The following is a 12,871-nucleotide window of genomic DNA, read 5'->3' as shown; positions in this document are numbered from 1 at the left end:
GTTTTTCCCCATTGAGGATGATGTTAGCTGTGGGCTTTTCATAAATGGCTTTTATGATGTTTATGTTCCTTCTATCCCGACTTTCTTGAGGGTTTTTATTAAGAAAGGATGCTGAATTTTGTCAAATGCCTTTTCTGCATCGATTGACAGGATCATATGGTTCTTATCTTTTCTTTTATTAATGTGATGTATCACGTTGATTGATTTGCGAATGTTGAACCAGCCCTGCATCCCAGGAATGAATCCCACTTGATCATGGTGAATAATTCTTTTTATAAGCTGTTGAATTCAATTTGCTAGTATCTTATTGAGAATTTTTGCATCCATATTCATCAGGGATATTGGCCTGTAGTTTTTTTTTTTTTTTTATTGGGTTTCTGGGTCTCTGTCTGGTTTAGGAATCAAAGTAATACTGGCTTCATAGAATGAGTCTGGAAGTTTTCCTTCCCTTTCTATTTTTTGGAATAGCTTGAGAAGGATAGGTATTATCTCTGCTTTAAATGTCTGGTAGAGGGGCGCTTGGGTGGCTTGGTCGGTTAAGCGTCCGACTTCGGCTCAGGTCATGATCTTGTGGTTCGTGAGTTCAAGCCCCGCGTCAGGCTCTGTGCTGACAGCTCGGAGCCTGGAGCCTGTTTCTGATTCTGTGTCTCCCTCTCTCTCTCTGACCCTCCCCCGTTCATGCTCTGTCTCTCTCTGTCTCAAAAATAAATAAACGTTTAAAAAAATTTTTTTTTTAAATGTCCGGTAGAATTCCCCAGGGAAGCCATCTGGTCCTGGACTCTTACTTGTTGGGAGATTTTTGATAGCTGATTCAATTTCTTTGCTGGTTATGGGTCTGTTCAAGCTTTCTATTTCCTCCAGTTTGAGTTTTGGAAGTGTGGGGGTGTTTAGGAATTTGTCCATTTTTTCCAGGTTGTCCAGTTTGTTGGCATATAATTTTTCATAGTATTCCCTGATAATTGCTTGTATCTCTGAGGGATTGGTTGTAATAATTCCATTTTCATTCATGATTTTATCTATTTGGGTCATCTCCCTTTTCTTTTTGAGAAGCCTCGCTAGAGGTTTATCAATTTTGTTTATTTTTTCAAAAAACCAACTCTTGGTTTCATTGATCTGCTGTACAGTTTTTTTAGATTCAATATTGTTTATTTCTGCTCTGATCTTTATTATTTCTCTTCTTCTGCTGGGTTTGGGGTGTCTTTGCTGCTCTGCTTGTATTTCCTTTAGGTGTGCTGTTAGATTTTGTATTTGGGATTTTTCTTGTTTCTTGAGATAGGCCTGGATTGCAATGTATTTTCCTCTCAGGACTGCCTTCGCTGCATCCCAAAGCATTTGGATTGTTGTATTTTCATTTTCGTTTGTTTCCATATATTTTTAAATTTCTTCTCTAATTGCCTGGTTGACCCATTCATTCTTTAGTAGGGTGTTCTTTGACCTCCATGCTTTTGGAGGTTTTCCAGACTTTTTCCTGTGGTTGATTTCAAGCTTCATAGCATTGTGGTCCGAAAGTATGCATGGTATGATCTCAATTCTTGTGAACTTATGAAGGGCTGTTTTGTGACCCAGTATGTGATCTACCTTGGAGAATGTTCCCTGTGCACTCGAGAAGAAAGTATGTTCTGTTGCTTTGGGATGCAGAGTTCTAAATATATCTGTCAAGTCCATCTGATCCAATGTATCATTCAGGGCCTTTGTTTCTTTATTGATCATGTGTCTAGATGATCTATCCATTGTTGTAAGTGGGGTATTAAAGTCCCCTGCAATTACCACATTCTTGTCAATAAGTTTGCTTATGTTTGTAATTGTTTTATATATTTGGGGGCTCCCGTATTCGGCGCATAGACATTTATAATTGTTAGTTCTTCTTGATGGATAGACCCTGTAATGATTATATAATTCCCTTCTTCATCTCTTGTTACAGCCTTTAATTTAAAGTCTAGTTTGTCTAAGTATGGCTACTCCAGCTTTCTTTTGACTTCCAGTAGCATGATAAAGAGTTCTCCATCCCCTCACTTTCAATCTGAAAGTGTCCTCAGGTCTAAAATGAGTCTCTTGTAGACAGCAAATAGATGGGTCTTGTTTTTTTATCCATTCTGATACCCTATGTCTTTTGGTTGGTGCATTTAGTCCATCTACATTCAGTGTTATTATAGAAAGATATGGGTTTAGAGTCATTGTGATGTCCATAGGTTTCATGCTTGTAGCGATGTCTCTGGTACTTTGCCTCACAGGATCCCCCTTAGGATCTCTTGTAGGGCTGGTTTAGTGGTGATGAATTCCTTCAGTTTTTGTTTGTTTGGGAAGACCTTTATCTCTCCTTCTATTCTAAATGACAGATTTGCTGGATAGAGGATTCTCGGCTGCATATTTTTTCTGTTTATCACATTGAAGATTTCCTGCCATTTCTTTCTGGCCTGTCAAGTTTCAGTAGAGAGATCCGTCACTAGTCTTATCGGTGTCCCTTTGTATGTTAGAGCATGTTTATCCCTAGCTGCTTTCAGAATTTTCTCTTTATCCTTGTATTTTGCCAGTTTCACTATGATATGTTGTGCAGAAGATCGATTCAAGTTACGCCTGAAGGAAGTTCTCTGTGCCTCTTGGATATCAGTGCCTTTTTCCTTCCCCAGATCAGGGAAGTTCTCAGTTATGATTTCTTCAAGTACACCTTCAGCACCTTTCCCTCTCTCTTCCTCCTCTGGAATACCAATTATGCGTAGATTATTTCTCTTTAGTACATCACTTAGTTCTCTAATTTTCCCCTTATAGTCCTGGATTTTTTAATCTTTTTCTCAGCTTCTTCTTTTTCCATAATTTTATTTTCTAGTTCACCTATTCTCTCTTCTGCCTCTATAATCCGAGCTGTGGTCATCTCCATTTTATTTTGCAGCTCGTTAATAGCATTTTTTAGCTCTTCCTGGCTGTTCCTGAGTGCCTTGATTTCTGTAGCAAGAGATTCTCTGCTGTCCTTTATACTGTTTTCAAGCCCAGCGATTAATTTTATGACTATTATTCTAAATTCACTTTCTGTTATATTTTTTAAATCGTTTTTGATCAGTTTGTTAGCTGTTGTTATTTCCTGGAGGTTTTTTTGAGGGGAATTCGTCCGTTTAGTCATTTTGGATAGTCCCTGGAGTGGTGTGGAACTGCAGGGCACTTCCCCTGTGCTGTCTTGAATAACTTGCATTGGTGGGCGGGGCCGCAGTGAGACCTGATGTCTGCCCCCAGCCCACTGCTGGGGCCACAGTCAGACTGGTGTGTGCCTTCTCTTCCCCTCTCCTTGGGGCGGGATTCACTGTGGGGTGGTGTGGCCCATCTGGGCTACTTGCACACTGCCAGGCTTGTGGGATCAGGCTGGGGATCTGGTGTATTAGCTGGGGTGGATCGGCAAGGTGCACAGGGGTGGGAGGGGCAGGCTCAGCTCGCTTTTCCTTCGGAGAGCCACTCTGGGAGGGGCCCTGCGGCACCAGGAGGGAGTCAGACCTGCCGGAGGGATGGATCCGCAGAAGCACAGCGTTGGGTGTTTGCGCGGTGCAAGCAAGTTCCGTGGCAAGCAAGTTCCATGGCAGGAACTGGTTTCCTTTGGGATTTTGGCTGGGGGATGGGCGAGGGAGATGGCGCTGGTGAGCGCCTTTGTTCCCCGCGGAGCTGCGCCCTGTCTTCCGGGGCTCAACAACTCTCCCTCCCGTTGTCCCCCAGCTCTCCCGCTCTCTGGGCAGAGCTGTTAGCTTATAACCTTCCAGATGATAAGTCCCGCTTGCTGTCCAAACACACTCCGTCTGGCCCCTCTGCTTTTGCCAGCCAGACTCGGGGCCTCTGCTTGGCCGGCGGGCTTCCTCTCTGCCCTGGCTCCCTCCCGCCAGTCCGTGGAGCGCGCACCGCCTCTCCGCCCTTCCTACCCTCTTCCGTGGGCCTCTCGTCTGCGCTTGGCTCCGGAGAATCTGTTCTGCTAGTCTTCTGGCTGTTTTCTGGGTTATTTAGGCAGGTGTGGGTGGAATCTAAGTGATCAGCTGGACACGGTGAGCTCAGAGGCCTTCTACGCCGCCATCTTCCCTCAGGTCATTTTTATCTCATGCTCTTCGGGCATTTTGATCATTTTACCTCAGTGCTGAGCCACTTATGGATCTCTAAGTTGTTTTGAGAGAGAAGTGTAAAGTGAGTTTACAAATAGCAGCCAGTTGAAACATAAATTCTTAAAAAAATTTTTTTTGTTAGTGTTTAATTATTTTTGAGAGAGAGCGCGTGCCTAAGTACTTTTTAATCAAATTTTAGTTTTCATAATTAAAAAAGGTAGCCTGTATTATCAATTCAATCAGCTTAATTAGGCTTTCTGACAGAAAAAAAACATTTTTCCTTTCAATTTGAATGAATGTGTTAGTATGTATAATAAGGAATGTTATAAAAACCACTGAATGAGAAATTGCAGGCCACATTTTATAGGCTAGATTACTAAATGCAGTAAAATCTAGTGGTCACATATTTAAGTCATCGGTTTCATAATGTGTGCTTTGCAGTTTTATTTTTTAGTATAATTTATAAGTAATGTAATAGTTAAAGGAAGTTATTTATGTAGTGAGGTCTCTGATAGAAGACATGATATTGTTTTATTAAATGTGTAATAAACTTTGTTGATGCGTCTTAGAGAACAATTAAAACCATGTATAAAAATCAGAAATAAATGCATCAGTTTGTTTAAACCTCATGATCCAGCTTTGACACTGTATTTAGTGAAATGAGAACTAACTGGTTCAGAAGGTAGTATGTCCTTTTCACCGTAAGAGTTAGAAAATAGCCATTTTATAAGATGAGGAATGACTGTAATTGGAATGAATGGTTCATGATGACATTCGAGAAGAAATTTTTAGCAGGCTTTTGAAAGACACATATCTGATCTGAAACAGACATTTAAAAGTTTTTTCTGTGGTTTTTATCCACCATATTGTGAAAATCTTGGTAGTACTGACAGTTACTTCAGTGACATTAAAACTGAGCAGCGTCAATTATGTGTGCTGCTTCAGGTGTTCAGAAGTGCCTTCTTGTGTGTGTGTAGGAATAGTATGTGTTCTCAAGGTAAGAATTGAGGAGAGCTAAAAAGCAGCTTGCCTTTAAGTACATAAAAAGCAAGGTTTGCACTCTGAGCTCTCCCATCTTGGATTATTTGACAGTATTAACTCCCGCTTCCCTACTCTGCAATATACTGTATCTGACACAGGCCAAAAATACTTCAGGCATTTCTAAAGCTACTCTTCACTTTTAGTAGGAATATGGAAGACATGGAGAAACTATTCTGAGGCAGTTTATGTTGACTTGAATAATCTTTAAAGGAAGCTTCTCCTAGACCATAATTGAAAATGCCTCATTTGTTTAGTCCACTGGAGCAGTGCACCATCCACTGTAGAAATGTAAGGGGGAGGGCTTCTGAAAGAGCCTCTGGGAACGAAGGACCTGCAGGGCCAGTTCTGTCAGGTCAGCATTCGGGAAGAACGGATCTAGAAACTGATCTCCTTAAGACTGCCGTGCTCTGGACCCTTAGGAAGTGTGTATCCTAACCTAAAGAGAATTATTGCAGAGGAACAATAATCAATACTTGTAATACAGTGTGAGAAATGCTATTACAGAAGCATGAGCCAGATACTGTGCTAGCAGAAAGACAGGAATGAGAGGATCAATTCTTGATGGAGGTGGAGATCATGCAAAAGGAAAAGTTAGGGAAAGTTCAACGGGGAGATGAAGAGATTTGAGGAGTAGGGGTCTGAAGGGAAAGGGTGTGAGAGAGTTGTGGAAGAACTTTCAGGCCAGGGAATAAAGCATCAATCACTGAGATAGGAATAGAAGAGGTAGAGCTGGTCGGACATAATTGGACAACACACACAGAAAGTAAAAAGTTCTGATTTTCTCATGTTAAAGTTGAATTATCTCTAGAATATCTAAGCATGTCCAGTAGCCTGCTGATAGATACGGATCTCAGGAGAGAGATCTGAGCCAAAGGGGACGTTTAAGACTTTAGTGTACAGAGGTCAGAGTTGGGCCATTAGCAGGGATTAGATGACTCAGGAAAAGTATAGCATGGTAACAGAAGGTGGCCAAGAACATCAGCTTTGAGGCAGGAAGGTCAAATACCTACCGCCTATGAATGTCATTTTCTTCTTTGCCTACAGCAGGCATGACTAGATCTCTATCCTTATTTCTTCACAAGTCCAATTTTCATTGTGATTGCTTCTTTGGGTTTTTTTAGAAGCCTTTGGTTTGATTTCTGAATGTTGAGAGATTTTCCAGTTATCTTTTAGTTATTGATTTCTAGGTAATTACATTCTGATCAGAAAACATATTTTGTATGATTTCATCCCTTTGACATTTATTAAGATTTGCTTTGCGGTCCAGCCTAAGATCTAGTTTGGTGAATGTCTCATGTGTATTTGCAAAAAATATGTATTCTGCCCTTGTTGGGTGCAGAGTTCTGTAAAAGTCATTTATGTTGAATGGTTAATCGTGTTTTCAGATCTTCTCTATCCTGTTTTCCAGTTGGTTTTAGCCGAAGGCTGAGGAAGAAATATTCTTATTTCTATATCCTTCTATTTTTTTCTTGCTCTTCATGAAGTGCTGAGATATATTAAAATATCCAAGTATGATTATGGATTTATCTAGTTCTACTTTTAGTGCTGTCAAGTTTTGTTTCCTGTTTATTCCCCAGCCTCCTCCTTGCCAGGTCACCACCATAGGTTTGCTGTATTCCTCCACAAAGGGTCACAGTTCACTTAGGAAGCTTTCTAAATATACTTTCTCTGCAGGCACTGTCCCCTTCTACTTGCACTAGGTCCTTACAGGCCTAGTGGTGGCCATGGCTTCCTATTATTGCTAGTCCCAGGATACTGCACTATCCTTGCCCCATCTTCACAAATGGTTGGGCCCTGATTGCTAAATGAATATGTGTGGGCAGAACATTTCAGTCAGTAGGAAAATCCAGTGCAAAAGCCTGAAATGAGTATGAGTCTGATATGTTGATGGAATAGGGAGGAGGCCAGTGTGGCTGGAGTAGAATAAGTCAGGAGGACACTTGTAGGAGATGAGGTAAGAGGAAATGGGGGAGTGAGATCAAAATAGCCTTTTGGACCATTGCAAAGATGAGGATTGAGCAAGGACTTGCATTACTTGACTCCTATTTTATTATGATCACTGTGGCTGCTCTGTTGAGAATAAACAGGGTGCAAGGGTTGAGGCAGGAGATGTGTTAGGTGAGAGAAAAGTTAAGAATGGCTGCAAGATTTCTGGTTTGAGCCCCTGGAAGGAGTAAGTTGCCATTTGCAGAACTGGGGAATACTGTGAGTAGAGCATATTTTGGTGTAAAGATCAGAAGCTCAATTTTGAATATGTTAGGTTTAACATATGTTAGGCATCTCAGTGTCTGTTGGTATCCATGTTTGGAGTTCGGTGGTCTGGGTTAGCGATACAAATTTGAGAGCCAGCAATATATTAGTTGCATTGAAAGATGTAAGACTGGGTGAGCTTGTCAAGGAGAGGTGGTAGGTGGAATAGAAAAGAGGCTAGAACTGGGCCTCTGCACACAGTGTTAGGAAGTTGAGGAGAAGAGGCAGAGCAAGCAAGGAAGACTTGGGGTCATGGTGAGGTAGGAAGGAAAGAGAGGAGGTGATGGGGCTAGGAGATGGGGGGAGAGGGAGAAAGTGTAGAATCCCCTATGGTGTAAGTCTTGAAAGGAGGCAGCGCTCTGACTCTACCCCAGAAATCACAGTGGTCAGCTCTTCCTCCTGCCTGCCTCCTGCAGCCAGGCTGTGGGTAGTAACCTTGGCTCCGCTAGTTAACTGCCCTGCCCAGGACTCTTGAGTCATGAGGGAATTACGCAGAGGCTGTATGAACAGTTTACCTGTGGCGGTGTCCTTATTGTTAGAAGATGTATCTGAAGACTAGATTACAGATGAAGAATCATGATTTCTGTAATTTAAGATAGTGTTTTTCCAGCTTTCCTACAGGTTTAAAAATTACCAAAATGAAATGGGGGAAAAAGTTGTCCTCTGGTCATGATGTCCCAGGTGTGGATCTAGTGGTACAAGGGACAGTGTCTCAGTCAGCTTTTCCTAAGATGTGACTTTGTGTGACTTCTGTTTCTCCTTTGCCTTCTCTACCATGCTGTAGACTAGTAACTGAGTCGTGGTCTCTTCAGTAACCCATGGCTCCTGTGAGCTATTTCCTATAACTGCTGTAACAAACTCCAGTGCCTTTAAAAAAAATTATTTAAATTCAAGTTAGTTAACATACCGTGTAGTATTGGTTTCAGGAGTAGAACCCAGTGATTCATAACCCAGTGCTCATCCCAACAAGTGCCCTCCTTAATGCCCATCACCCCCACCCACTTCCTCTCCAGCAGCCCTCAGTTTGTTCTCTGCATTTAAGAGTCTTTTATGGTTTGCCTCCCTCTGTTTTTATATTATTTTTCCTTCCCTTATGTTCCTCTGTTTTGTTTCTTTCCACATATGAGTGAAATCATATGGTGTTTGTCTTTCTCTGACTGACTAATTTCACTTAGCATAATACCCTCTAGTTCCATCCATGTAATTGCAAATGGCAAGATTTCATTCTTTTTGATTGCCGAGTAATACTCCATATATGTACCATATCTTCTTTATCCATTCATCCATCAATGGACATTTGGGCTCTTTCCGTACTTTGGCAATTGTTGATAGTGCTGCTATAAACATTGGGGTGCATGTGCTCCTTCGAAACAGCATACCTGTATCCCTTGGATAAATACTTAGTAGTACAATTGCTCGGTCGTAGGGTAGTTCCATTTTTAATTTTTTGAGGAACCTCCATACTGTTTTTCAGAGTGTCTTCCCCAGTTTGCATTGCCATCAACAGTGGAGAAGTGTTCCCCTTTTTCTGCATCCTCGTCAACATTGTTGACGTTGTTTCCTAAATTTTGTTGTTGTTTCCTAAATTGTTAATTTTAGCCATTCTGACAAGTGTCAGGTGGTACCTCATTGTGGTTGCAATGCCTTTTTACTATGCTAATTTGAGGTGGGGTTTCTGCTGTAGCAGTTATATGAAATAACTCCAGGAATCACAGGTTGCTTAGAGCCAAGATTAAATGAAGTAACATAAATAATGTGTCTATAACAATATTTGCCAAATAGCCAGTATTCAGTAAGTATTAGCTGATGTCTAGACTAATTCACGGGAAAATTCCTTTGATTTACACTCTAAATATACACATATTCTGTACGAGAAGGTACACCTGAGTTTTACATGATGTTTCTACTTTTCTCTCAACTTTTCACGTAGCTATAATACATTTCTTCATCTATAAAATCTTTTTTAGTTTTTTTTACAGAGTTGCCGATTTCCTCATTTGTAAAGCCTCTGTCTCATATGGTTATTCTGGGAATGTATAAAGTATTTAGCAGATAGTAATCATTCAACAAATGTTGGCAGTTTTTGTTATTACGATGATTTAAGGCCTTAGTCTCTGGGACACCTAACTAGCTCACAACTGGCAATGTTGAATTTGTGTTTTGCGCAGCTACTTTTCCTAAGTATCATTGAGCCCTTTACAAAGGAAGTACCAGGTGCAGATGGGATCAGTATGTCTATTTTGCTGTTGGAGAGAGCAAAGCAGAGATTGTTTGGTTTAGTCCTGCACTTTAGAAGATCAGCCACAGCCACAAATTAATGCTACTTAAAATTAGAACCATGTAGAATCTACTGAGAACTTTTGCCTGTTTTGTGCTGGTTTCATGTAGAAATTCTTGGCATATAGGCTGGGGCTTTCCTAGAAATATTGAATTTTTGGATTATGTTGCTGGGGAACATGTTTATAGAAAAAATAGGAACCTATAAAGATGTAATAAGTTTGTAATTTGTACTAAAGATGCCACCTTTTGGATGCTTTGGATGATCTTAAAATGCATTCTTCTGTATTGTTGACTTTATTAGTGTTGCTATTAGTGAGAAAATAATAAATTGATAAATTCTGTAGTACCTCACCTTTTTTTGCTAATGTAGCATTTAAAATCTGAATTTCCCCAGTGCTTCACTTCTCCATTATATAACTTATACTTTGGATACAAGTTTTAGAGCATAGTGGCTGACATAGGTGTGTCGATGGGGCCTAACATAGGCAGGCATGTGCATTTCTATAAAGTCCTCAGGGCAGTCATTGTTGGGAAAGGCATAGTGTGTTGTTTTATTGTCTCTTGTAAAGGTGTGTTTCCTTTTTCTCTTTTTAGGTGATACAGTTAATATTGGAGATGTATCCTACAAGTTGAAAACTCCTAAGAGCCCAGAACTTGTGCCACAGAATTACAGTAAGAAATACTCATTTATTTATGAGTGCATGCCTTTTAACTTTTCATTATGGGAATTTTCAAAGATATCCAAAACTGGAGAGAAGAGTGTAAACGTGATGTACTTATCATTCAATTTTAACGTTTATCAGTGTATGCCAGTCTTCTTTTAACTGACTCTTCTAGTCTTTGTTCTGGAGTATTTAAAACTTATCCCAGACAGACATCCTATCACTTCACCCCTGAATATTTCAGTAAAACATTTTTTTTTCACATACTTTTCTTTCTTTTTTTTCAATTGGGATCAAATTTACATATAATAAAATGCAGAGACCTTAAGTATTCATTTTGGTTAGTTTTGGCAGTTTTATAAACTTGTATAACCACCAAGATTACTTGCATTACCTCTGAATATTCTTTTGTGCCCCTTCCCCTCTGATTTGCCCTGGAAGCCAATGGTCTTTTTTCCTACCATGATGGATTAGTTTTGCCTGCTCTTGAGCTTTATGTAAATAGAATCATATAGTATAGTTTTCCTGTGTGTGCATTTGGCTTCTTTCCATCAAGGTAATGGTTTTAAATCCATCCATGGTCCTGTACTGATCACTTTTTAATTGTTGAGTAGTGTCCTATTGTATAAATAACAGCATAATTTATCTGTTCTGTTGATAGGCATTTGGGGGTTTCCATTTTTAGATTGTTGCAAATAAGGTTCTATGAACATTCCTGTACAAGTCCTGTAGTCATGACTTTTCACTTCTCTTGAATAAATAATGAGGAGTTGGGTTGATGTGTCATTGGGTGGATGGCTGTTTCGCTTCATGAGATACAGCAAACTGTTCTCCAAGGTACTTGTGCTGTTTTAGCCTTTGACCGACGGTGATGTTCTGTATCCTTGCCGACATTAGTATTTCTAATCTTTTTGATTTTACTCGTTATACTAGGTGTGAAATAATAACTAGTCATGGTTTTTGTTTTGTAACAGCTTTACTGAGATACAATTAATATACCATAAAATTTACATTTTTTAAAAACTTATCGTCTTAAAATGTACAACTCAGTGGTTTTTAATGTATTCACAGAGTTGTGCAACCATGCCACTCTTTAACTTTTGAACATTTTCATCACACCAAAGAGAAACCTCGTACCATTAACTCCTTGTTTCCTTCTCCAACAACTTCATACACCCCACACCCCCCCATCCTTCAGCAACCGCTACTATATTTTCTGTATCTATAGATTTGCCTACTCTGAACATTTCATATAAATGAGATCATACAATATGTGGCCTGTGTCTGGCTTTCTTCACTTACAATGTTTTCAAGGTTCATCCACGTTGTGGCCTGTATCAGTACCTGATTCCTTTTATGGGTAAATAATATTCCATTGTGTGGCTATACCACATTTTGTTTATCCAGTCATTGGTTGACAGACATTTGGTTTTTCTCTATTTTTAGGTTGCTATGAATAATATTGTTATGGACATTCATATAAGTTTTTTGACAGACACGGGTTTTCAGTTTTCTTGGGTATATATTTAGGAGTGGAATTGCTAGGTCAGATGGTAGCCCTCTGTTTAACATTTTGAGGAATTATCAAACTGCCCTCCGCAGAGGCTGCCCCATTTTACGTTCACACCTGCAGTGTCCGGGGGTTCCAGTTTCTCCACATCTTCACCAGCATTTATTATTACCTGTTTTTATTACGGGAAGTGGTATCTTGTTGTTTTGATGTGCGTCTCCCTAATGCCTCACAGGCAATTTTTTGCTCAAAATCATGCCACTTCTTTTCTCACAATTCCTTAAATGAATCCTAATACTTTAGGAACAAAGATCATTCCTTACCTTTCATGATCTAGTCTCAGCCTCATCTCTTATGACTCCCCTTCCTTATTTATGTTCCAGTCATTGGACAAAACGGCTATTTTTTTTTTTTGGTTCACTTTTCAGATTCTTCAACTAGACTATGTGCTCCTTGAGGGAGAATGTCTCACTTTCATCTGACATAAGTTTCCAATGACTCTGCCTCCTGAATGGCTCTGCAGACTGTCCTCTCCTCTTTGCCTCACTTTTATTTTACTGCATTTTTTCTTTTTTTTGAGTTATTTTCTCAGTGGTCACTCCAGGGATCACAATTACCAATTTAGCTTAAAACAAACTTGTTCCTATTAATAACTTAATTTCAGTTGTGTGCAAAAACTTTTTCTAATGTAGCTCTTTTCCCTTCTACTTCCTTTTTGCTGTTATCATACAAAATAGGTCTTTAAAATTTTTTTTAATGTTTATTTTTGAGAGAGAGAGAAAGAGAAAGAGAGAGAGAGAGAGAATGGGGGAGGGGCAGAGAGAGAGGGAGACGCAGAATCTGAAGCAGGCTCCAGGCTCTGAGCTTTCACTACAGAGCCCCATATGGGGCTCGAACTCACAAACTGCGAGATCATGACCTGAGCTGAAGATGGACGCTTAACCGACTGAGCCACCCAGGCACCCCCAAAATATATATTTGTACATTAAAATCTATCATCACAATTTTATAATTATCACTATATGAATTTGTCTCTTAAGTCAAGAGAAAAAAGGAAT

At 39.8% G+C, this 12,871-nt stretch overlaps 1 protein-coding gene across 1 annotated transcript in view; it reads left to right on the top strand.

The window, feature by feature from the left end:
* The window catches only part of VWA8 (von Willebrand factor A domain containing 8), a 363,559-nt gene that overhangs the window by 9,237 nt on the left and 341,451 nt on the right, over positions 1-12,871 (top strand). Inside the window, exon 2 of the mRNA XM_053899178.1 lies at positions 10,236-10,313. Coding sequence (XP_053755153.1) covers positions 10,236-10,313 — 78 coding nt within the window. The remainder of the gene's footprint in view (positions 1-10,235; positions 10,314-12,871) is intronic.

This window comes from Panthera pardus, unplaced genomic scaffold (genome assembly GCF_024362965.1).
Source record: "Panthera pardus isolate Hobbes unplaced genomic scaffold, ASM2436296v1 HiC_scaffold_1, whole genome shotgun sequence".
NCBI lineage: Eukaryota > Metazoa > Chordata > Mammalia > Carnivora > Felidae > Panthera > Panthera pardus.
Note: the sequence above shows the minus strand (reverse complement) of the source record. Positions and strands in the feature narration are given on the sequence as shown.